The 25,826-nt window shown below is 37.3% G+C and overlaps 1 protein-coding gene across 3 annotated transcripts in view; it reads left to right on the plus strand.

Annotated features, from left to right (window-relative positions):
• The window catches only part of LOC132823410 (protein FAM13B-like), a 104,309-nt gene extending 78,757 nt beyond the window's left edge, over positions 1–25,552 (plus strand). For 2 of the 3 annotated variants that reach the window (XM_060837219.1, XM_060837220.1), the window contains 8 exons: positions 6,749–6,830; positions 10,957–11,186; positions 12,131–12,214; positions 12,962–13,057; positions 17,984–18,067; positions 19,152–19,342; positions 22,930–23,031; positions 23,520–25,552. In XM_060837219.1, the coding sequence (XP_060693202.1) occupies positions 6,749–6,830; positions 10,957–11,186; positions 12,131–12,214; positions 12,962–13,057; positions 17,984–18,067; positions 19,152–19,342; positions 22,930–23,031; positions 23,520–23,643 (993 nt within the window). In that variant the 3' untranslated portion in view covers positions 23,644–25,552. Of the gene's footprint in view, positions 1–6,748; positions 6,831–10,956; positions 11,187–12,130; positions 12,215–12,961; positions 13,058–17,983; positions 18,068–18,687; positions 18,904–19,151; positions 19,343–22,929; positions 23,032–23,519 lie in introns of those variants that run through there. The other variant, XM_060837221.1, reaches the window with a different exon arrangement.
• The last annotated feature ends 274 nt before the right edge of the window (positions 25,553–25,826 follow it).

A 25,826-nucleotide genomic window follows, 5' to 3' on the forward strand; every position in this document is an offset into this window, starting at 1 on the left:
TTGGATGTGAGCTTAAGAGGTATAGTTAGTAAGTTTGCAGATGACACCAAAATTGGAGGTGTAGTGGACAGTGAAGAAGGTTACCTCCAATTACAACGGGATCTTGATCAGATGGGCCAATGGGCTGAGAAGTGGCAGATGGAGTTTAATTCAGATAAATGCGAGTTACTGTATTTTGGGAAAACAAATCTTAGCAGGACTTCTATATCTAATGGTAAGGTCCTGGGGAGTGTTGCTGAACAAAGAGACCTTGGAGTGCAGGTTCATAATTCCTTGAAAGTAGAATTGCAGATAGATAGGATAGTGAAGGAGGTGTTTGGTATGCTTTCCTTTCTTGGTCAGATTATTGAGTCCAGGAGATGGGAGGTCATGTGCAGCTGTACAGGACATTGGTTAGGCCACCTTTGAGTATTGCATGCAATTCTGGTCACCTTCCTATCTGAAGGATGTTGTGAAACTTGAAAGGGTTCAAAAGAGATTTACAAGGATGTTGGCAGGGTTCAAGGATTTGAGCTATAGGGAGAGATTGAATAGGCTAGGGCTGTTTTCCCTGGAGCATTGGAGGCGTAGGGGTGACCTTATAGAGGTTTATAAAATCATGAGGGACATGGATAAGGTAAATAGACAAAGTCTTTTCCCTGGGGTGGGGGAGTCCAGAACTAGAGGATATAGTTTGAGGGTGAGAGGAGAAAGATATAAAAGAGACCTATCTACGGGGCAATGTTTTCACACTGAGTGTTTTGCGTGTGTGGAATGGGCTGCCATAGGAAGTGGTGGAGGCCAGTACAATTGCAATATTTAAATAGCATCTGGATGAGTATATGAATAGCAAGGGTTTGGAGGGGTATAGGCCAGGTGCTGACAGGTGGGACTAGATTGGGTTGGGATATCTGGTCGGCATGGACAAGTTGGACTGACGGGTCTGTTTCTGTGCTGTACATCTCTCTGACCTAACAAAGTGTAATCCCTCTTCTGACAGTACCCATTAAGTCAGGCATAGATTTTCCCTAATACTCCTCTGCTTCTCTCTATTATCACATTAGAAATGGAAATCTCAGTTATATTCATAATGTTACAGTCTTGAGGCTTATTGCTGCCTGGTCATTGGGTCCTTTATGGCTCATAATTCATTGCTCACTTTTGTACATCTTGCACGATCTGTTCGATTGCGTTCAGAATGGCCCTTTGTGTCTCAAATATAAGACGAAGCATCTAGATCAGTATAAACAGGAAATTTTGCAAATCAACAGGTATAGCAGTATTTACAGAGAAACAGACTGAAAACGTTCACTCTATTTCTATTTCTGTTTCTCTTACTCTTTCCCTTGCTCTCTGTCCACATGTACTGTTGTTTCAGCTGAGCATTTTCACCATTTTCTGTGTCATTCCAGGTTGTCAGTATTTTTCAGTAGCTTGGTTTTGTATTGAGAAAGTATTGGGTTGTCTTGGTCATTGCCTCTCACACAATGGAAGCCATGGATTTCTTTTGTTATACCTCTTACACCAACACGCACCCCTCCCCCTCCCCCCTCATGCCGAAAAGCCATAAGTCTCTTGTTTCTAGGTTTTATGTTTATTTGGTAGCCCTGCTGAGTCCTAATTGCATTTGCAAGCTCAGGCTTCATATTTGTTTGAGAACATAAGTTGCTGTCAGCGTTTCTGTTGCAACCACTCAATGCTGCCTTTCCGACCTCCACTCCCCAAACAGTCACTCATCTTCTCATTCTGTGATGGTTGTCAATGGAAGGCTTCTTAGACTGTATCTTCACTTCATTGCTCCATGTTTATCTGGTTCAATTTTGATTTACATGTCAGTTCACAATTTCCTCAAATTGCTTGATGTTTGTTTGAAACTGCCGTGTCCTGCATTCGTACAAAGTCATTGCAAATTGTACCATAATTAATGACTTGCTTTCAGATTTAGATTCTGGATTAGAGTAGTGCTGGAAAAGCACAGCAGTTCAGGCAGCATCAGAGGAGCAGGAAAATCGACATTTTGGGCAAAAGCCCTTCATCAGGAATAGTACCCATTAAGTCAGGCATAGATTTTCCCTAATAATATTCCTGATGAAGGGCTTTTGCCCGAAACATTGATTTTCCTGCTCCTCGGATGCTGCCTGAACTGCTGTGCTTTTCCAGCACCACTCTAATCCAGAATCTGGTTTTCAGCATCTGCAGTCATCGTTTTTACCTTTCAGATTTAGATGGAGAGTGTGAAGAGTAGGACAGTAGAAAAGAGGTATTTTCTGAGATTCCACACAAGATTGATCAATATTGCAAATGCACAGAATTGGAGACACAAGTGATTTTGGTAATTGGTTGGGAGATATGAAAGTGTAGGAACAAAGCGAACACACTTTTTTGGTGAGAGGTGACAGATGGTAAACTCGTGTGTGAACTAGGTCTTGTCTTTTGGTTCTGTATAAATTATTTGAATTTAGGATCTGAGTATGTATGTCAACATTTGCTGCTGATACAACCTTCTGAAGTACAGCAAATTGTAGAGATGGAAATAAAGTTACAAAGAAATGTAATTGAGGAATGAAACAATGCAGTTTAATGCGTGAGGATCTGAGAATAAAACAAAATATTTTCTTTTGAGTTAAAATAGCCTGTCTATGCCTTCTGTGTTTGTCTCGCTCAGGATGATCACCTGCTGTTGTGATCATGTGTGCAGATGACACTAAAATTGGAGGTTTAGTGGACAGTGAAGGAGGTTACCTCAGAGTACAATGGGACCTTGATCAACTGAGCCGATGGGCTGAGGAATGGCAGATGGAGTTGGATTTAGATAAATGTGAGGTGCTGCATTTTGGAAAATCAGGGCAGGATTTATACACCTTTTATAGTGCTAAGGTCCTGGGGAATGATGCTGAATCAAGAGACCTTGGAATGCAGGTTCACAGTTCTTTGAAAGTAGAGTCTCAGGTCGATAGGATAGTGAAGAAGGTGTTTGGTATGCTGTCCATTATTAGTCAGAGCATTGAGTATTAGAGTTGGGAGATCTTGTGGCTGTACAGGACATTGGTTTGACCACTTTTGGAATATTATGTGCAATTTTGGTCTCCGTCCTATAACAAGGATATTGTTGTTAAACTTGAAAGGGTTCAGAAAAGATTTACAGGGATGTTGCCAGGGTTGGAGGGTTTGAGCTATAGAGAGAGGCTGAATAGGCTGGAGCTGATTTCCCTGGAGTGTCGGAGGCTGAGAGGTGTCCTTTATAGAGTTTTATAAAATCATGAGGGCATGGATAGGGAAATAGACAAGGTCTTTTCCCTGGGTTGGAGGAGTCCAGAACAAGAGGGTATAGATTTAGGATGAGAGGGGAAAGATATAAGAGACCTAAGGGGCAACTTTTTCACAGAGGCTGATGCATGTATGGAATGAGCTGCCAGAGGAAGTGGTAGAGACTGGTACAATTACAACATTTTAAAAGGTACCTGGATTAGTATATGAATGGGAAGGGTTTAGACGGATAATGGCCTAGTCCTGGCAAATGGAACTAGATTAGTTTAGGATATCTGATCGGCATAGACAAATTGTACCGAGGGGTCTGCTTTCGTGCTGTCCCTCTGACTCGATCTATGACTGTGCAAAAATACTAGTGATCACACGATTTCACATAATAGTTCCATGCTAGCTAACATTGGCAATGCTTTTTTCTCCCCTGGCCTTTGTTCGCTTTCCCAAACAACTATAGCCAACATCTACTCAAAATAAGACTTTAACTCCCAAGTCATTACAAATTGTTGTTGATCTCTACTCCTTTTAAGTTTTTCAGCATATTACTTAAGTAAATTCATGACTGTCTTTCCTCTCCAAACAAATTGCTGCCCCTGTTGTTTCCAAGTGGCCTCAGGTCACAACTGAGTTTCAGACTATGATTTCTGCAAGTTTCCCCTTGTGCTCCTCAATCTTCATGCAATGGTAGATGATACAGCAGTCTTTCACATTTTCTTTTCCCTTTGCGCTTTGCTTTGTTATATTGTTGCTCTTTTAGTTGTCACCAAACCATTTGTAGCAATCTCTCTCTCCTATCAGTTCCTTCACCATTACTTCCAGAATTCCTTAGTAGTCTCTTTGACACACCCATCCCACCCCAATTTCTTCACCTGTATGGCAGCAGTAGACATCCAATTAACCGTTCTGACCTCATGCCTAGCTTTAGGCTTAGGCCAAATCACATTGATTGTAAACTTGTCATTCTACTCCATACCAACCTATGTTTGTGACTCCATTTTCTTTTTGGCAGAAAACTTAATATTGCCATCTTACTAAAATTCCTGATTTCTAATTCACCATTTAAACACCTTTCAGTATGTTTGTCACCAGTAGGCATGGTGATTTCAGTATTCCTATGATTTCTCTCCCCTCCCTAACCTTATGTAAACCTGATTTGTTGAAAGACCCTGTGCTAGTTGGCATGAAGTCTCACCACCACTACATGTCCTTTGAAAAGGGAATTTCTCATTTTTGTTAAATACCCATGCTATCATTCCTCTTGTTATAATCAGATGAAGACAGGACAAACTTTTTTTTCCTTCTTTCTCTCTCTCCTTGTTTGACCACAAGGCTTTTTTGAGTTTTTAAAAAGAATATGATGTCATTCATTCAGTACATACCTGACTGTATACAATTTGTTAGAATTAACCCAGGCATGTAATCTTGACTTAAGCTTGTAAGTTATTTGTTCTAGTGCTAAATCCAATTGAGTTAAAAATACTAACGTGCGAATATATCCTCCTACCCAGTAACACTCGCAAACACTAACTCTCTCAAATATGAAAAGAATAAAATTTAGGGTATTGGATGTTAAACTTGGCAAACTAAATAAAGAATGAGGTAAGAAGATAACATCAATGAAGATTGCAAAGAGATTATTTGGTTCTTACAGCTGTTTTTCAGTCATTGTTTGTATATTCCCTGTTCTCCTGGTATCACTGCAGAAAATCTAACATGCTAGTAGAAAATATGTCTGTTGTAGATCTTTTATATTCAGCAAGAGTTCAGAACTTGGATAGAATATTGTAGAGGGTGGGAGAGTAGCTTCATCCTCCCTCCAGCTGATAAAATGTGTCTGATCTCTTCCAAACTTTCCCCTCTCCATGTTAAAGAAAAAGAAAATTGCAGCACAGGAACAGGCCTTATGGCCCTCCAAACCTGCACTGATTCAGGTCCTCTATCTAAACCTGTCACCTATTTTCCAAGGATCTGTATCCCACTGCTCTCTGCCCATTCGTGTATCTGCCCAGATACATCTTAAATGATACTATCGTGCCCACTTCTACCACCTCCACTGGCAATGCGTTGCAGGCACCCATTACCTTCTGTATAAAGAACTTTCCATGTATACCTCCCTGAAACTTATCCCTTCACTTGAACTTGTGACCTCTAGTAATTGAGTCCCCCACTGTGGGGGATGAAGCTTCTTGCTATCCATGATTTTGTAGACCTCAATCAGGATCCCCCCTCAATCGCTGTCTTTCTAATGAAAATAATCCTAATCTAGGAGAAAACAAGGGCTGCAGATGCTAGAGATCAGAGTCGAAGAGTGTGGTGCTGGAAAAGCACAGCTTGTCAGGCAGTATCTGGGGAGCAGGAGAATCTCATTTCGAGCATAAGCTTCATCAGGAATATTCCCCTAATCTTCTTAACCTCTCTTCATAACCAACATCTTCCATACCCGGCAACATCCTGGTGAACCTCCTCTGCATCCTCTCAAAAGCATTCATTTTGGTAATGTGGCGACCAGAACTGTATGCAGTATTCCAAATATGGCCGAGCCAAAGTCCTGTACAACTGTAACATGACCTGCCAACTCTTGTACTCAATATCCCATCTCGTTAAGGAAAGCATGCCATATTCCTCCTTGACTACTTATCAACCTGTGTTGCCACCTTCAGAGTACATCTGACACCCAGATTTCTCTGTACATCGATTTTCCCTAGGGCTTTTTCATTCACCATTTGCTGTATTGTTGGTTATATATTCTCAAACAGTTGACCAGCTAATGTCTGGTCAGCTTCCTCTTTGTTGTGATTGCAGAGGTGATTAATGTTACAGCAACAAACTTTTAAATGATCCATCCTGCATCTTGAGTTAGGAATGAGTAGTTTATACTTTGCAATTGTCTCTGTTCAGATCTCAATAGACACTACATCTTCATTGGGTGTGATGTAACTCCAAAGATTCAAATTAATTTTGGACAACTTATTTGTCACTTTTTCTCTTTCCATTATAGACTTGTTTTTAAAAGTCTGATCAATGAAGATTTAATAACTTTAAATTTAGTAATTGATTTAGCACATCATCTTGACACGCACCCTACATCTGCACTGTCCTTTTAGCCAACAAACTCTCAGAACCCCATTTAAGATTCTCTGACTCTGGACTATGGTATGTTCACATGCCTTTTATCCCACCATTGGTTGAAAAGTGCTTTTCTAGCATCTTGGCTACATTTGTGGAATTGAATTCCAAAACTGAGGAGAAGGTGAGTACTGTAGATGGTGGAGATCCAAGTAAAGTGTTTAGTCCTGGAAAAGTAAAGCTAACACCTCTGATAAGGTAGCATTCCTCCTCCTTTCCACATTTCTCGTAATAGAAGGAAAAGTTTGTCAATGTGATGATGCTATTTAAATGGCAAAATAATGAGTTTGCAACTTAAACTTTTGAGTACTGGTTATTTTGGAAAATTCATACTTAGATGCATCTATCATTTAAAAGGGTTTTTTCGTTATATTAACAGCCATCCCACAGTGACAAAGTAGCAAATCCAAAGGTTTTGAAATGGATGAATGAACTGGTCAAGTTACGCAAGCAGTTAAAAGGTACCGGTCCAATTTAAATTTTGTAATGTATAACATTTGTATGTATTTGCTACTTTGCAAGTTAATATTACTATTATAATATGCAAGCTGGAAATTGAAGGGAAGTCCATTTTTGTGAAATTGTGACTTTTTAAAATTTAAAAACATCTGGAATTAAAACTAGCCACTGTCCATTTTTGCAAAAAATATGTCCATCTGGTTCACTAATGTCTTTTAGGGAAGGAAAATTGTCACCCTTACCTATCTTTCTTATATGTGCCTCCAGAGCAGCAGCAATTTGGTTGACTTTTATCTGCTCTCTCTTAAAGGTCCCCAGCCCACCAAGTTTTCTGATATAATCTTTTGGTTGCTGAGAATTTCTGTTCTTTATTCTTTCCTCTTCAGGCTGTCTTTACTTCTTTGAGGAGACACAGGCTATTTTGCACTAACTACAAAGTCTCTTAGTTATTGATTAAAGGCATAGATTATAGCAACTGGTAAGGGGAAAACAACCTGCCTTTCTTCTGCTTTAAATATTTTACTGGAGAAGAAGGTACACCATCTGTTGTTTGCAGCAGCCCAAAGGCTTCTGCTAATATCATGCACACTCTTGAGCTGTTCAGACATCTAGGAGCCAATCAGCTCGTTGTTGTCAGGCAGATGGCTTTTGTCATCCATATCTTGTCGTCAACCAATCAGCAACCTGCAATCTGCTGTCACCAAATCTTACTCCGTACGCATCCTTGGTGCCAACATATCACCAAACAGTCTTTCCCACTTTGAACAAAAAAGCAGAGTAAACACGAGTTACTGAAGTCCAGAGTAAACTTTTTTTAATAAATTGCAACAATTCCTTGGTTTTAAAACAGCCCTTTTCCCATTTCAGTCCATAGCCAAAAATACAGATGATAAAATTGTGATCTTTAACACTGACTTGTAAATTGATGCCTCAACACTGACAACAGTGCTTAAAATATACTGCTATCAGAAATAACTGTCCTTTTGCTGTTATTGAACTTATACTTTCAGCTAGTGATTGGAGAATTATAATTTAAAGGATAAAATTTTTACTGATGGCAGAAAAATGCTGTCGCTAAGTAGTTCAATCCAATAACATGAACAGAACAATCTTAGTTTTACTTTCAACTTTTTTAAAACACATGAACCAAAACTGTACATAGTACTCCAGGTACAGCCTCACCTTACATCCTACACACCTGCTACAAGGCTTTCCTATTTTTAAACTCCAAGCCCTTAGCAATAAATATGAAAATTCCATTTGCTGCCTTAATTACTTGCTGTATCTACACTCTAACTTTTAACTTTTTGCCTTTCATGCAGAATAATACCCAGATCCCTCTGTGTTGCACTTTTTTGGAGTCTCTATTTAAGTAATAGAATAAAAAAGCAGACTTTCTCCTCAAAGTGAGTAACAGAATAGAATTCCTACAGTGTGGAAACAGGCCATTTGGCCCAATAAGTCCACACCGACCCTCTGAAGAGTAACCCACCCAGACCTGTTCCGCTACCCTCTTCCTCTACATTTAGCCCTGACTAATGCACCTAACCTACACATCCCTGAACATGATGGGCAATTCAACTAGCCTGCACATCTTTGGATTGTGGGAGGAAACTCATGCGGACACGGGAGAATGTGCAAACTCCACACAATCATGCGAGGCTGGCATTGAACTTGGGTCCCTGGCACTGCGAGCCAGATGTGCTATCCAAACCACTGAGCTACTTTGCTGTCCTGTTGCATTTTGCTACATTGAACTCTATCTGCTAACTTTTTGTCCATTTGCTTTACCTGTCCATGTCCTCTTGCAGATTCGTTATGTCATCATCGTGTGCCTTTTCACCTATTTTAGTATTGTCAGCAAATTTGGATACATTACACTGTATCTCCTCTTCCAAATCGTAGGTATAGATAGTAATTGAAGCCCGAGGACTGTTCTTTGCGGCAGTTTACTAGTTGCATGTTTCCAACTTGTAAAAGGTCCAGTAATCCCAATTCTCTGTATGTTGATTAATTTTCAATCCATGCTGATTGCTTTCTTATGCAGTAATGTTTTATGCAATATCTTATTGAATGTCTTCTGGAAAACCAAATACATCATATCTAATAGTTCCGTTTATCAATTGTGCTGCTTTAATCCTCCAAGAACTGTAATTGATTTGTCAAACATAATTTTCTTTCCACAAAGCTATGTTGACTCTCTTTGTGTTAAGCTTTTCGAAGTAGAAATGAATATAGAAGACACATTTAGTAAGTTTGTGGATGACACCAAAGTTGGTGGTTATATGTACAGCGAAGAAGGTTATCTAAGATTACGAAGAGAGGAGTGGCAAATGGAATTTAATTTGGATAAATGTGAGGTATTGCATTTTGGTAAAACGAACCAAGGGCAAGGTTTATACAATTAATGGTATGGCCATGGATAGAACAGAGACCTAGGGGTTTAGGTATATAATTCTTTGAAATTTGCATCACAGGTAGACAGGGTCGTTAAGAAGGCGTTTAGGAGGCTTGCCTTCTTTTCTCAGACTTTTGAATATAAGGATTGGGACATGTTGAGGTTCTACCAGACATTGGTGAGGCCTCTGCTGGAGTATTGTGTGCAGTTCTGGTCGCCCTGCTCTAGGAACAATATTATTCAGCTGGAGAAGATTCAGAAAAGACTTGCCAGGATATTGCTGGGAATGGAGGATTTGAATGAAAGGACAGTCTGGCTCTTTTTCCACTGGAACTTAGGAGGTTAAAGGATGACCTTTTATTTATAAAATCATGAGGGGCTTAGATCATGTGAAAAGCAAGGATCCCTGCTAGGAGGTGGGATTCAAACCTAAGAAGCATATTATTAAGGTGAGAGGAGAAAAGTTTAAGAAGGATGTGAGGGGCAACCTTTTTACACGGTGGTTTGTTGTGCAATGAACTGCCAGAGGAAGTAATTGATGCAGGTACAGTTTAAAAAATTTCAATGACATTTGGACAGGTAAATGAATAAACGGTTTGGAGGGGTAGGGTTCATACACAGGCAAGTGGGACTAATTTATTTTGGGAACATTGTCGGCTTGGACTGGTTGGAATGTAGGGTCTGTTTCCATGCTATATGACTTTAAATGTCCTGCTGTTTGTTTCTTAATAATACATTGTGGATGTGTTAGGGCAATTGAGCTGATGGTGTAATGTAGGAGATGGTTGAATCGGAGTTCAGAGATTCAGATGGGGGTGAAAAGGAGAAAATCAGGTATGGACATTGAAGGTCATGGTCTGAATGTAAACATTAAGTAGAGGGACTGGAGGTGTTAAAGACCCATTAATTTTGTCATCTGGAGAACTGAGAGCATGTAATTTGGTGAAATAGCATACTTATGGATGTGTAAATGCAATTGGATTCTTGTGCTGAGGGGCTCTGAAACAAATAGGGAACTTAAAGCATTGTAACAGTAACATGAATAGAAAAAAGTGATAATTGGTAAAACTTCTCATACCATCTTCATCTATGATTATGTATGAAAGACCTATATACTATTTTTCTTCTCACTTAGCCTTCAATTATTAATTTCTTTGTCTTTCCCTTATCTTAAACATCCAGCAGCCATTCCTCCAGAAAATATTCATGCATTGTTTTCCTGCCATGTTTTGAAGCTTCCATTCTGAATGGCCATTTTCTTTGTCCTACCAGCCTCGATATAAGTTGTATTCTATATATGTAGCATTTATATGACTTGTCCACTTATCCTCTTTTTTTTGTTTCTCTCTTGCTATCCTGTCCCACTTTCATTGAAATAGCTGTTATTTCTAACTCTGTTTTCACCTTTGTAAATTTAATGTACAATTCATCTTGCTGTGAGAGCCACTTTGGACAAAGTTGCATTTATTATTCAAAGTCTAAAATTTTATCAAATCAATATGGTCACATTTACAATACAAAATAATTAAGCTAATGATGTAAGAAGAAGAATCTTGATTACCTACTAGGATTGCAATCCCTATCTCTTCCATGAAATTAATTATTTGATTAAAGTTGTGTTTTAATTAATCAAATTGAAAATTCTTAGTGAACTTGATGCAATTTGAATAATAGCTGCGTATATAAACATCCACTTGAGCAATGTATTTTTGTTTCTACTTCCATTGCAGAGGTAAAATATAAAACTTCAGAAAATGATTTGGAGGTTCTACCTGTAATACGACCACGGAGCAATACTCTTCCAAAGAGCTTTGGCTCCTGTTTGGAACATGAACAAAGAGATGAATCGAAAGAAACATTAGAGAAAGAAAAGAAGCCATCTAAGGAAGCAACACTGGAAACTATCTTAAAAAGACTTAAAGAAAAACGAGCCGAGGAAGACTGGCCTGAAGATATTAAGGTACTGTCTAGATAGCAGAGGTGGCATTATGGTAATAACATGTGACAAGTACTTCAGAGCCCAAGGCCAAAGCCACTGGTGCAAATCTGATCAAGGCAGCTGACTGAATTTACATTCAGTTAATAAATCTGGAATTAAAATCTGAAATAAAAAGATCATCATCATTATTATCATATTGATCATGAAACTGTTGCTAACTGGTGTAAATGTCCATCTCATTCTTGAGTGGAAGGAAATTTGTCATTTAGTTGGTCTGGCCCAAGCGTCACTCTAGACCTAGACACATGATTGAATTATTTGATCCTTGAAAAGGCCACTCTATTATATAGAACTGCTATAAAGTCATTGACTTTGGCACAAACACAATCCCGTTAATCTACCTTAGTAACTCTTGGAGGCTTACGCCAAGACTGGGAAAGCTGTTCTATAGATATAAGTTTGGTTTGGTGAGAAAGAAGTGAGCTGTGCCATCCCTGGGTATGTCTTGACCCATTGGCAGGACAAACCTACCAGAGTTGATGGCATAGTGATACATAAACGTAAGAGAATTGCCTTGAAGTTGCTTAACATTACCTTGGACCTCATGAAGTCTCATGTATCAAGTCAAACATGGCAAGAAAATTTCCTGCTAATTATTACCCACTGCACCCCTCAGCTGCAGAATCAGTACATTTTATACATCACTTGGAAGAAGCACTGAAAGTGGCAAAGGTCTGAGATCTATTCTGAGAGGAGTACTTTAGGTCCATTACCAAGAATGTCTCAATAGCATCGCTACTGACAAGATAGCCAAGTCCTACACCAAACTGCTGTAGACTGTCTAATAGCCATGGTGGGGGAAATGAGAGATTTCGTCTTTGCAAATCTACCTGTTATAAATAGGAATATTGTATGTTGCCAATGTTATTTCACTTACATTTGGAATTAATCCATATAATTCACAGGAAATGCGTCAAAATCATTTAACAGCAGAGAAGATAGCCCTTCAGAAGAGCTTGTTATACTTTGAGAGTATTCATGGACATCCGGTATATTTACTTTTATCTGTTTTTAGAAATTACTGATCAAGCATAATTATTGACTTGTTTGAAATCTAAACTTAAATGGTAAGCGTTACATTAATTATTTTATACACTTAAAGATAAAAAAAAAGTATTTTATCGAGTAAGGAGTGAATTTGTTGTGGTTAAGTAAAATTTGATAGAGCTGATGGGAGAGTGCAAACCCACTAATGAGTGTTCATATTGATGTTTGTTCATGTGTGGCAAGTATCTGTATTTTTAATCTGTTAATCCATCAAAAATAACTCAGAATTTTGTGTGATGTACAATTATTACCTTTGAAGAGTGGAAGAGGAAGCATCTTAACATTGACTAATACTGACAAATTACAATTAAAAACTTCGGAAGTCAGTCCTCACTTTTTTTTAAAAAAAAGTGATCCTGGAAGCATCACAGATTCCCAAAGTGAAGGTAGAATGGTTTGTAAATATTTTCTGAAGTCAAAATCAGGAATTATTGATAGCAAGTAACAGTCTAAAGTTACAGGTAAATGGGAAAAAAAACATAAAACAAATTTTGTGTTTTTTTTAAACTGTAACATCAATGTAATAACTCATTATTCCATGCATTAATTTTTTTGATGCAGACATTGAGACAATAGAACTATTTATAAAAGCAGTTCTGTCATAAATGTTTCTCTTACAGGATAATTAATGTCCAGTTTGCTATCCTGCTTAGCACTCCATAATTAATGAAACCTGACTAATTTTCCAGGTAACAAGGGAAGAAAAGCAGCTAGTGAAACCATTATATGATCGATATCGCCTTGTGAAACAGATGTTGGCCAAAGCAAGTGCAACACCAGTTATTGTAAGTGTGAAGCTCCCACAAAGTAATCAAATTAACAACATTTTGTATTTTATACAGTTCCTTTAACACAATAATATATCTCCTGGCACATCATTGCTGGGTAGTCAAACAAAATTTGACAGATGAGCCAGAGAAGAAGACTTTAACACAAGTGACCAAATACATGTTCAAAGAAGTAGACTTTTAAAATGTCTTAAAGGATGTAAATGAGGCAAGAAAGGACTTCCAGAGATTGAGGTATAGACAATGGAGGCATGGTTGTCAGTGCTGGGACGAAAGCAGTGGACAGCAGACCACAGTTGCAGGATTACCAAGCTTGGAGATGTAAAGATGGAGGGGGTCGCAAGGAGGGATGGAAAGAGGTTTTACCATGGATTTGTTTGCAAAAATGAAAACCTTAATATGAATATGTTCAGTGCTCGAGACAGAGTGATGCTTGAGTTCAAGGGTGATGGGTCACTGGGATATGGTGACTGATGAGCTAGGTAGCTAGAAATTTGGGTGTATTGAAGTTCACAGTGCAAGAGGTGGGACCACATGTGAGGACAATAATGGAGTGATCTTGTGTAGAGGTAGCAAATGCGTGAGTGATAGTTTTGGCAGTAGATGGACCAAGATAATGAAAGCCATAAGTGATAGTGGATTTGGAGGTAGCCAGTCTGTTCATCATGGTGGGATTATACAATCTGAAGGTCAGTTTGGCATCTGGTAGGAGATTGAAGCAAATCCTATAACTGGCTGTGCGACTGACTGTTGGGCTGAAAAGAACTTGGACTTATGCATTTTTCTTTGCAATACTAGCTCTACCTCACATCCAACACATTCCATCTTTCCAGTGCACTGCCTCAATGTTGTTAGATCATCTGACCTCCATACAGACCCAGATGAGTTCCAATTAAAAATCTGTCCCTGCTGTAAGACCTTGCACCATTTCAGATTGATCCAGATTGATGTTAACATGCACTGGAAGGATGGAATGTGTTGGATGTGAGGTAGAGCTAGTATTGCAAAGGAAGATGAATAAGTCCAAGTCCTTTTCAGCCCAACAGTCAATCGCACAGCCAGTTACAGGATTTGCTTCTAGTGTCCTAGGGCTTTCTCAAACTGATAATGGCAACATTACAGGCTTTGTTTTTGAACTCATTCCAAATTTGGTAGTAGTATTCTCGTACTTTTTGTTTCAACTGTGTCTCTGTCACAAGATTATCTCACTCTGGTTAGAAAGGAAAGCTGATTGTCAGCAGATTGTAGTCTGCAAATACAGTTTTTTTGTGGTTGCTTGACACGGTACAGAATTGCAAATTTGATTAGCTTCACAGTTATACATCAGTCTTTGAGGAAGCAAAGGCAGCTTTATTACACATTTGGCATTGTTCAGTGCAATATTATTTTGCTAATATTCTTGTAAATGAGGGAGTGCCACTAGCTCATGATGTCTTCAAAAGTGTGGTCATGGGCAACTGCTTTGTGACTGAAATATTCCTTTATAATTGATTCTTCTGACATCAAACATATTTACCTTACAACTGGCTTCAGCAATAAGCACAGTTAAGCGTCTGTATTAAATGTGAACTATTGAAAGTGCAAATGATTGGATGTCCAATTTGTTTTAGATGAATGGAAAGGAATAGGATTACTTTTCTTTTCAGTGGCCAGTATTGATGCAGAAATTTGTCTGCTTTGTTTGTACTTACAGCTTTACACATGAGTTTCTTCTTTGCACCTTGGGAATCTAGGCACTGGAACATTCAATTGTTGTAAATCCGAAGGGTGCACTTGCAAGTCGATAGTTTTTCAGTGGTTCAGGCCCCTTCTCTTGCAAATGTTGAGTAAAAATTGTTCAGGATTTCAAGTCAGACTGAGCCAAAGGCTTTAAACTTTTAATGGATCAGGTTTTTTTTCTTCTCAGCTCTTCGTAAATCGAATACCTTAAGAGATTTCAGTAGTCTGCCCTATAGATGCTATATCTATGAAGACAAACACCCATTTCTTTTTTGCTTTCCCCTCAATCCTTCCTTTTCTCCCTGGCAAATCTAGGATACGGTATAAGTGCAAGAACTTGTTAGCCATCTGGTCTGTTATGATTCCCATGGAGACCATTAACCTTTAAAAGAAAGAAATCTCCAAACAATCCTGGCAGCAGGATTTAATTTGCCAGACTTCACTTTTTAACACAGTTACTGTAACATTCAAATTCAAAATCAAGATAAAACTAAGTATGCATTACCAGGCAAGTTGCACTTCAATAGGAACGTAGAAGTTGCTAGGGCTCCTTGATAGCATACTTTGTCAAGTTTCCTTGATATCAAGGCAACATTTAATCAAGTCTAATATCAGGAAGTTGTGCAATTTGGGCAAAATTCTCTGCTGTGTGCAATCCTACTTAGCACTAAGTAAGATGGTTATGCTGGTTGGAGGTCAATCATCCAGGACATTACTGCAGGAGTTCTTCAGGCAAATATTTTACTCCTGACCAACTACTTCATAAATGTTCTTTCCTATATCAAGGTCTGATGTGGAAAGTGTGCATTCATCAGGGAACATTGGCTACTTTAGCAAGCAACACTGAACATTGTCCAGATGCAGCAAGATCGAGACAACATCCAGGTCAATAACATTTTATACCCCACAAATGCCAGGCGAGGTTCCTCAAATAAGAGAGAATGTAATAATTTTTTTCCTTGAAATTCAGTGATAATGCCATTGCTGAATTCCCTACTACCTATAATCCAGGGTAGGTGGGGTGGGGAATTACCATTTGACCAGGAACTGAACTGGACTAGCCATATAAACACTGGCTATAAGACCCAAATTACAGACTGGAAATTTTGGAAACTTGTAACTGACCACATGTCTCCCAATGTCTGTTCACCATCCACAGAACAATAAAGTGCTCTCCTCATAATAGCTCCAGCAGATCTCATGAAACTCAACACCATCCATGGTAAAGCAGCCTGCATGATTGGCACTCACTTACCACCTTAACACCAGTCCTGTCACTGCCACCACACCTTAGTATTTGTGCACACCATCTAAAAGTGCATTGCAACAAAGCTCCTTTGGCATCTTTTAAATCCATGACGACTACCACCTTGAAATATGTGAGCAAAAAATGCAAGGAATTACCACCAGTTGCAAGTTCTTCTCCAAGTCATAAACCATCCTAACTTGGAACTATCTTGCTGTTACTTCACTGTTGCTGCTTCAAACTCTTAGAACTCTCCATAACAGCTCTGTGGATGTACATGCAACTGGATTTTAGTGGTTCGTGAAGGTGGCTTGTCACCATCTTCAGGTCAATTTGCTTGAGTTGGGTGGAGTGAATAAATGCTGGTCTAGCCAGCAACATTCACATCCCAGAAACAAATTTAATACCTCATCCGAAATAATTGATATGATAAAACTATTATTCTCAAGTTTTCAGTATTGCCCCAGAACAGATGTAGCAGCATTTGTTGTCTCCGTCTTTTAAAGTCTACATCCAGGAAATGGAATCCTTCATTACTTCATTGGATTTGGCCCTCACATTGCTTTAACTGATGGATTTATTCTGTGGAGGTCCCCAGCTGTGGTTAATACTGACTGCAAAGTCTGTCCACCTTGGATCGGTGCTGATGGCATTTTTTTGAGTTGCTTTTCTACTAAGCAATCAACAACACTGGTTTCCCTGTCTCCTGATTCAAAAGCTCCACTCTTTAGAATGCTTAAGCTATTTGCACTGCTTTTAGGTATCAGTCACTTTTAACCTGTTTGCACATTGCTTCATGAAGTGCTCCAGGGATTTGCTCACTGTTGAACTGCAACTGACCTTTTATAGAGCTCTGCTTGCTTCTCCTGAGCACAAGGAATTTTGTCTATGTTCTGCAACGCAATACAGATTGAAATCCGTCACCTCCAATTCGTTCTTTTTCTTGCCCTTTTATTCTCAAACAACTAACATCAGCAAAGACTTGACTCTTTTTCTCAGAAGTTTAGTTTCACTTGGAGTGAAAGGGATATGTTATATAAAAGCCTTTTAAAACTGAAGGTTTCCATACACCATCTCAATTAAACCAATAATCAGTTGTCCAGAAGAAAAGACAGTAAAGACTAGAAAAATAAATAGCAAGCTATTATTGTAAAGGAATCAAGAATGTTAGCTGAGAAAGGAACATTTGTTTTACTCCTAAACAAGATCAGCAGCAGCGTATAAAGCCAATAAAACTAGATTGGATGTGTAGCGCAATGTGTTTCAAACAAGTCCAGAAATTCCCTGCATTCATATCCAGAAGACCAAGCAACACATGTTGCAGTCATAAATTTTGAAATGGAATAGGTCACCTAGACAAGGAATTAAGAAAATTGTGTAATACAGTAGTACAAGCACAATAATTATCTCTATTTTCAGTGATAACTTTCCAGCAGTGACTGAAAGATACCCTGTCTCTATTCCTCCAATCCTTATGTGTTACACAGGGTGACTATGCTGCCATTTAAAAAGGTTATTTTTTTCTGGGTTTTTATTTTGAAGAGGTGCCGAAGTGGCTATGGGAGATGACCTAAGTCAACAATCAGAGGCGATCTTTATGTTTTTAAAACTGTTGCAACAATGGAAAGGTAGTGGCCAGTTCTCTTAGATCAGCTTTTCTCAATGTCTTGTGAATCAATTTTCCTCTGGAATTGGTAACCTGACATTTTGTATTAATTGGAGATCTGCAAGAATAAAAGCAGTTTGAATTCTTGTCACCTTTACTTACAGCTTCATAACATAAAATTTCTGAACACATGATTCATTAAGTTTTGGAGATGTTATCAAAGTCAAGTGGAATCAGTTTTCTGAATTATAATCTCAAAATGATAAGGAGACAACTGCCACTAGGCCCATTCTTACTATTGAGCCTTCAAAAAGGCAGGATAACAATGATCTTTTTCACTAATTTCTTCCAGGGTTCTCCATCAACCAAACGCCGTGGCCAGACATTACAGCCAATCATTGAAGGTGAAACGGCTCACTTCTTTGAAGAAGTAAAAGTAAGGTTTCATTTGTATTTCTGATATTTCAAGCTACTTTTGGTTGAATGGCAGTTTATGAAATCTCATTGAACATTTTATTGTTAGTTCTATAATATCTATTAAAGTTCAGTTTAAAAGTGTTTGAAGAAACAATTATATACCAAGTTATGAAAATAAATCACATGCTTGCTATTAAATTGTTGTTTAGAAATACTGCTAGTTGGTGTAGCTAGTAGTTGAATTGGAGATTGTTAATAAACTGTAAATGCAGTATGGTGTAATGCTAAATGAGAAACAGATTATTCACAGTAGTGCTTTCATGTCTGGTATACATAATACAACAAAGATGACTGGGATGTGTGCTTTTGCCAGAAATTTCTTCTATTCTAGGCCTCGACATCTGTAATAGTTTATGGGGAACAGCACATGTGTTACTTGAGGCTGAAGTCAGAACCTCAACTGACCGGTGTTTCCAAACAAAAGAACATAAATCCAGTAGTAGCTGTTATTCCATGTGATGCTTACTCATGGTTCCAAATGTGTCGAACACTTGTTCTGTCAATTAAATGCTTTTGTTTTGGCATTTCTTAGTGGTTGATGTGATCTTGAATCCATCATTTCTAATTCATTTCTTTCAGGCAGACTACCAAACTGCAAGAATTGGAATTTGGTTTCTGAAATCTTGGGAATAAAAGTTATTCCATGTTTGTTCTTTCTTTCCCACCTCTCCACCATCACCCACTGCCCAGCTGAACAAAAGAACACATTCATTTTATTGTAGAAGTTGTTGTTAAAAGGAAGTTGCTGCTCACTTGCTTTTTGACCAATTAACTTGCATTGTTATTTACAGGAGCTCATTGATTATTATCATATATTGCTCATCATTACAGGAGCAATGTAGCAAAAAGATTGATCTTGTGGCTTATTATTGATCTTGTGGCTTATTGCTATCCTTGTTATTATCTTAGTCATGAAATAAATGTGTTATGTAACTGACCTAAATCTTTAGAAATTTAATGTGAATTTAACAGTATTTTATTCATGGACATTGATCATACGGTGCAGGCTTGCAGCTTTCTTTGTTTTTGTTTTTGTTTTTTAGGAAGAGGAGGAGGATGAGGATGACTGTAATGTAACAGCAGACTTCACTCTTACCCTAAGGCCAGACTTACATGCTAGGAACTTTTTAGATCAGTTGGATAATGATCACAATACAATTGCATCAACTGTAAAAGACACTTCAGTAAGGCTGAGTCTTGACTTGGGGGTATCAAGCATGCATGCTGCATCAATGTAAGTATAATGATGGAAATATTTGAGCATCGTCTTTTTTTGTCTTTAGTTGTTGCGAGAGGAGAGAATGAATTAGTCTTGCACTAAAAGTCTTAATGAGAAACCTTCTTCTGAATTTAAATGTAATTTTTCTGTGGTCCTCTAGGCAAACTGACTGATTTATTGAATATTATACGAATACACATTTTTGTTGATTCAAAATAAGAGCACCATCTTAATTCATGACGAATTTTCTTTTGTACTATTTTAATCAAATGGATGCAGTCTAGAACACTATGTAGTTCACAAGTATCTTTAAAGCATTGGTCATGAACCTTTTAAAGAGTTACGAACTGTAATATCTTGGTGTCTTTCTCATCAGTTTCAGATTTGTGACCCTGTAGTGCCATTTTTCTTAGTATTAGCCCTGCCCGTGTGTATTTATTCAACTTTCCTAAAGTTGAGTACCGTTTGCCAAGTGTGGGCCCATATTCAGTCTCTTCCTTGAATGCTGCCTGACCTGCGCTTTTCCAGCAACACATTTTCAGCTCCTATTCAGTCCATAACTATATCTACTTGAATTCGTTTTATCTCTTCCAGTCCTAACACACTCTTAATATTCCATTTTTTTTATCCTGGGTGGGTTGCAAAGTTTTCTGAGTTGTTTTTCTCTGTATGGATAGCTTAGGTTTTAAAAGTCCAGAACTGAACTTGCTCATCTCATTGTTTAATAATTTGCTTCCACCTCTACTACTGCTTCTGATGTTTGTATTCATGGTTTTATCACCTTTTCACATGGGTTTAATTTACACTGGCCTCCCTCTATACGCTCCATAAATTTATTAAACGTTTAGATGTTGTATATTATTCTGTAAATAACAAATTTGACTTTACTGATCTATAATAGTTGACTGTTTTCAAAGCATTGAATTTCTCACTTACGTTTCGATGATTTTGTCCCACCCTGTTTCTAATCTCTCATTACTTACAAGCATGTCATTCCTCTGCCTACAGTCTTTTTATCGGTGATGCTAGAGCGCCACTATTTGCATGAGAATGTAATTACAATGTGATATGATCACAAAGACTATCGTTGTTATAAATGCTGAAATAGATATTTATCATAAACTCGAACAACAAGTATGATTAAAACATAGAAATAAAATTGTGTGGGGGAAGTCTGTGTTGATTGAAGGGCTTCAGTATGATTTGATCCTTACATTTGCTCTAGATAGGGCACACTTCATGCTTGTTCCATTTGTCCCTTCATTGCACTCTCTGTTGTTGCTTCCATCCCCTCCCAGAAAGAGAAACAAAGTTGTTGTGGTGTTATATTTGATATGGAATTTAATCTGATTTCCTATCAGATTTCAATTTTGAAAACTAACATTTTAAACCACTAATACTTAATAATCCAAAAATAAATGTGTCTGAGGGGGACGGTGCCAAGGTCAGAAGTTTCATTTTATACATACTGTGACCTTCCTGTGGACTTGATGTGCTGTCTTTGTGTGTTTGCACACTAGATGACTTGAGTATCCTTACTTGAAACTGAGATTGAATTCAAATTATTAGAGGGTTGTCTCCGTTTTAGCAGTATTTGGCAAGCTGTTTATGGAAAATGATTAAATATGCCCAATTATCCACTGTGTTTATAATCATTTTCATTTTGCATTCTGTGCTTTTACACTGCCATTGTCAAGGTTATGCTCCATTTGGTGCTGAAATTAATTAAGTATATCTTAATCCTGTGGAATACTCCAAGACTCTTGCAGTCCGTTATTCCAGTTGAAAAATGGTAATTTCTATTTTGAATAATAAATCATCAGATGAACATTGAATGAAGTTCTTGGAGTAATTTTATCTTATCACCTATATAAGTAAAATTAATGTATTGGACTGGATTTTCTGAGGAATGGCAATCACCAATTGCTAGTGCATTCCAACTTTTTACTGTTAAAATAGAGCTCTGCCATTCTGGTAGGTGATTCTGATCATGGCTCCTTCAGAAAATGGAGTGTACTTTAAATCCAGCTACATCCTCCTAATGCAAAATAGTTGGGGTAAGGCAAACCCTGTAAACTATGTCCCCTATTCATGGCAGTAATTGCCAGAATCTGTGGGATTTTAAAAAACAAAATTCCAGTAATGCAGCCAGTTTCACGTCTCCTGTGAAAGATTAATTACATAAGACAGGTGCAAGGTTATGGTGCCAGATGGTAGTGCTAGATAAGTTGTGGAGTATTTAGGGGTAAATTGAAATGCATATCTGATACATTGGTAGAGGGGGTTTGTGGGCAAGTTGTAGTGGATCTGGCACAAAAGAGAGAATGTTGTCCGGGAAGTGAATCTGGGTGATTAATCCAGAGGATTAGTAAGTGTTGGGTCCCTGGGGAGATGTTCAAGTCCTGCAGGAGAAGAGTGCTGGTAGTGGTGGTGTTGGTGTTAATTGCTGAATGCATTGATGGAGGTGTAGGTTTTTGGGATCAACTTAATCATTACCCATTACTTATTCTGGGTAATTAACTTAACTGCAGCAGAATCCAAAAAGTGTTTCATTTAAATGGATACTTTGGAGAGTTCAGGCACAGGGAAATTGTCCATCAGAATATTCAATTTCCTAGGAAATTTTCTGAATTTGCTACTTTGGGGATTCCACAGGGTCTTGTCATGCAACTCCCACCTACACTGCAGAAACAATATCTGACCATCAGAAAATTCAGGTCCTAGTTTTTTCCACAGGAGCAGTGGACTACATTGCAACAGTGAAGCCAAAGGGATAGAGTTTCTACTCTACTTCTTGGCACAGTTCATGCAGTCGGTGCAAAGTTTGCAAGTTTTATGTTGAATTTATTTCAACATAATCTAGTTGTTTGTTTTAGAATATGTCATTCTTGAAGAGTGTCCTCCCCACAAAATGGGCACACTTCCACAATGAATCAGTCATTAAGTTTCTGCTAATTTTACTCTCTTTTTGTTGCTTTAACCGCTAAAAGTTAGACAGATTTTTCTGGTTGCAGGTATACATGCATAAGTTGAAAACATTTGAATGATTTTTCATAACTAAAAGAGTGATTGCTGATCTGTGGTCTATAGAGAAAATTATTCTCTATTTTTGGACCATGTTCAGTAATTCTAAAGTTTGATTACTCCAAGTGAACAAGATACTAACTTCCATGCTTTTTGTGATTTAAAAACTATTTTTGGCTGTTATCAACTGAGCTGCACTAGAGTACAATTCAACATATCAATTTTTTAAGCCAATCTTTTTTTTACAAATTACCCTGCTTGTGTTTCACATTTGATTGTATGCAATAAGTTTGAGGGAAAATAAACACTGCTCAAAATGGCTGTAATTTTTGACACTGTCTGGATCACTAAATGCACCCAAAGTGGAAACTCAACGTCAATATTAATGTCACTTTGTGTCTCTATCAAAAAATAAATTTATATGTATATGAACCAGGTATGTATTTTTAAATTATTTAATTTATTATTTGGGCGGCTGGCTGGCATATTCAGCTGTTATTGCATTTGAGCATGTCTTTTCATATAGCTTCCTACACTTAATTACACATTTTTAAGTTTATTATTTTTGGTTGTTTTAGGCCAGAACTGCTTGAACAACTATGGAAAGCAAGAGATGACAGAAAGAAATTACGTAAGACACTGCGTGAGTTTGAAGAAAAGTTCTATAAAAAAAATGGAAGGTTTGTTTGTTTTAATTGTAAGAACATGCATTGAGAAAAAGCTTTTTAATCACCTATTCACGCCACCCCACTTTTTCCTTTGCTCTTGCTCTCAGTCCCCACTACATGTTAACATTCTACACCTGATTGTAGCATAGCATGACTTTGAAAATGGTGGATAGTCCATGTACTGTATTTGCGCTCTCATCAGTGTTTGGTTTCGAGTCTAAAGTTTACAGTATAAAATGACTTTTAGCACACTAATTTGCACATGCCTTAGTTCACTTCCGTATGCAATGTAAATTTGGACCAGTCATACAGATAAAGTAAGATTTTATACTTAAATTAGTTTGTTATCTGAATGAACATTTTAGAACGTTTTATAGCTTTTATGTTAAGATAATTGGAATGGAGTTTAATTTATGAGCACAAATTGTAAATTAATTGTCACTAATAAATAAAATTGGAATGCGAGTTACAATTGAATCTCATATGCTTGAATATTCTAGGAATGTACAGAAAGAAGATCGTACTCCAATGATTGAAGAGTACAGAGAATATAAACGCATAAAAGCCAGAGTCAGGCTTTTGGAAGTTCTTATTAGCAAGCAAGATACAGCAAAATCACTCTAAGTTGGTTTAATGTTGATCAATACTACCTTAACCACGAGCAATGTGTTGAACACTTTATCAATGGAACTGGTGCTTACCTCTTTTGTAACGTAACCCTTGCCTAAAGCCAATCCGTGCACTTACTCTGGTGCTTGTTACATGGTAATGAGCAAAGGGTATTGTTGTATCTCATGATTGCTATGAACAGTAGATGGCTGCAGAGTAACTAAATCTGTACTGACTAATGCTTCGTCAGGTTGATACATCTTTTGCTGGAATTGACAGTAATAATATATTTACTGTGGGTACTTAAATGTTTTTTTTTAATTATCTGTTAATGAAATAGTGTATAATACAGAATCATTTATCTATCCATTATCCATGAAGACTGATTACAAACTGCAGATTGATAGATTTATTTCATTTTCATCTGCGCTTGCTGTATTAAAAAGCTAGAAAATGCTTCATGTTTTTTTTCAGTTCCAGAACTAAATTTTCAGTTTGGATTTCGGTTTTCTAAAGGATTTGTCACAAAGTTGCTACTCTGTTCAGAGCAGAAAGGCAGAGTAGTGATTTTCAGTAGATTTCCTCTTAAACTATCAAAGTGGGCAGAGTCTGAGCCAGAAAGTTGAGGTATTGCACCTATACACTTGCTGTAGATAATAGATTGAAGTTGTTTGATACTGTAGTTTGCTGTCCACAATGGTACAGAAAGCACTAATATACAGTAAATGTTTAAATAAATTGCTGTTACTTTTACTAAATGTATTAACATTGAGATTTGTTCTGCAAAGTGAAATATTTGGCAGCATTTGATTAATGAATGTTTTAATGCAAAATACCTGCTTTCAGTATAACTTCCTGTGCCACTTTTTACTGATAAAAACTGCTCTACAGCAGGACGAAGTGTAAGGTTTATTGTGCAGTGATCTTGTTTTTCTTAAAGAAACACTTTTGGAAACAATATGATAACTTTTTGAATCTCCTTGTCATTCAAAGAAATAAGATGGGTGTTGCTTTATAATGCTATTTGTAACTGTGATATCATTGCATGCATCTACTGTATCTGTGTAATTTAAGCAGCTATGTTTTTTGCATGATTTTAATAAGTAGTACTTTCAAAACCTCTGAATGTAAACAGCACAAGGACCCTTTATTGAAAGCAGAAATTTAAGATTGACTACAATGGTGCATCTTCGAAAATATCCATTGAAAGATATTGTGTACATTTTTGTACATGATTGGGTTCTGTCTTTGTGTAACAAAAGAAACAGCAAAATGGTTAGGCACTGTAGTATGTTGAATATTCACTGTTGAAAAATTACAATATTACTGCATTTAAGTATGAAGACTTTAATAAATGCATGGTCTCAGCACTTTGAAGTGTTTTCTTGTGTGCATCTGTGTATGTGATAAGTTTTGATAGCAATGTGACATTTCCACACTTCAGTTTTAATCTGATATTTTTAAACCTGTTTTTAATCTGTATTTTCACAATGTTGAAATTTTTAAACCAGTTTTATCTATTCTTGCATAGTGATAACTTGCTTGAGTCACAGTTAGAAATTGCTTAAGAATTTTAAGGATGAATTAAATTTTACTGGAGTATGTAGGGAAAAATGATCATAAGGCATTAACATTTAAAATTTGATCTCTGGAATAACATTCTGAAACATTAGACATTTAAAGCAGTTTTTATTGCTTGTAATAAATTTCATGTAACAAAACCCTGGATGGCAAGAACTTCATAATGTGCCATTGTTTTTGGCAACCTGGAACTTGTGGTTTTGTGTTATGATGAACTGTGGAATTTACCACAGTGTATGTTACATGTCAATTATTTATTTTGAAGTTTAATATATCGATTAGTTTTCCTAATATGTTTGCTGTGTCTATAACTTTTACTTTTAATAAAGTGTTTCCCATGTTAGTCTGGCATTTACTTGAATTCACAGTTTATTAGAAAACCATAGTGGTAGCTACACATCCAAATATAGCATATACTAGCAACGTTTGTCCTAATTGCAAACATATATTTTCAAGTTATGCTAATGTGTTTTGTGCATAGATCATAGACTGGATGTTACCATATTAATGAAAGCTAGGTAATGCAGATTTCATTTTACTGGAAATGTCATCTTTATTTGTTTAGTTCAGTTTGTCAGTAATTTCTCAACTAAGCAGCAGCACAAAGCATTCAACTA

Source organism: Hemiscyllium ocellatum, chromosome 16, assembly GCF_020745735.1.
Source record: "Hemiscyllium ocellatum isolate sHemOce1 chromosome 16, sHemOce1.pat.X.cur, whole genome shotgun sequence".
NCBI lineage: Eukaryota > Metazoa > Chordata > Chondrichthyes > Orectolobiformes > Hemiscylliidae > Hemiscyllium > Hemiscyllium ocellatum.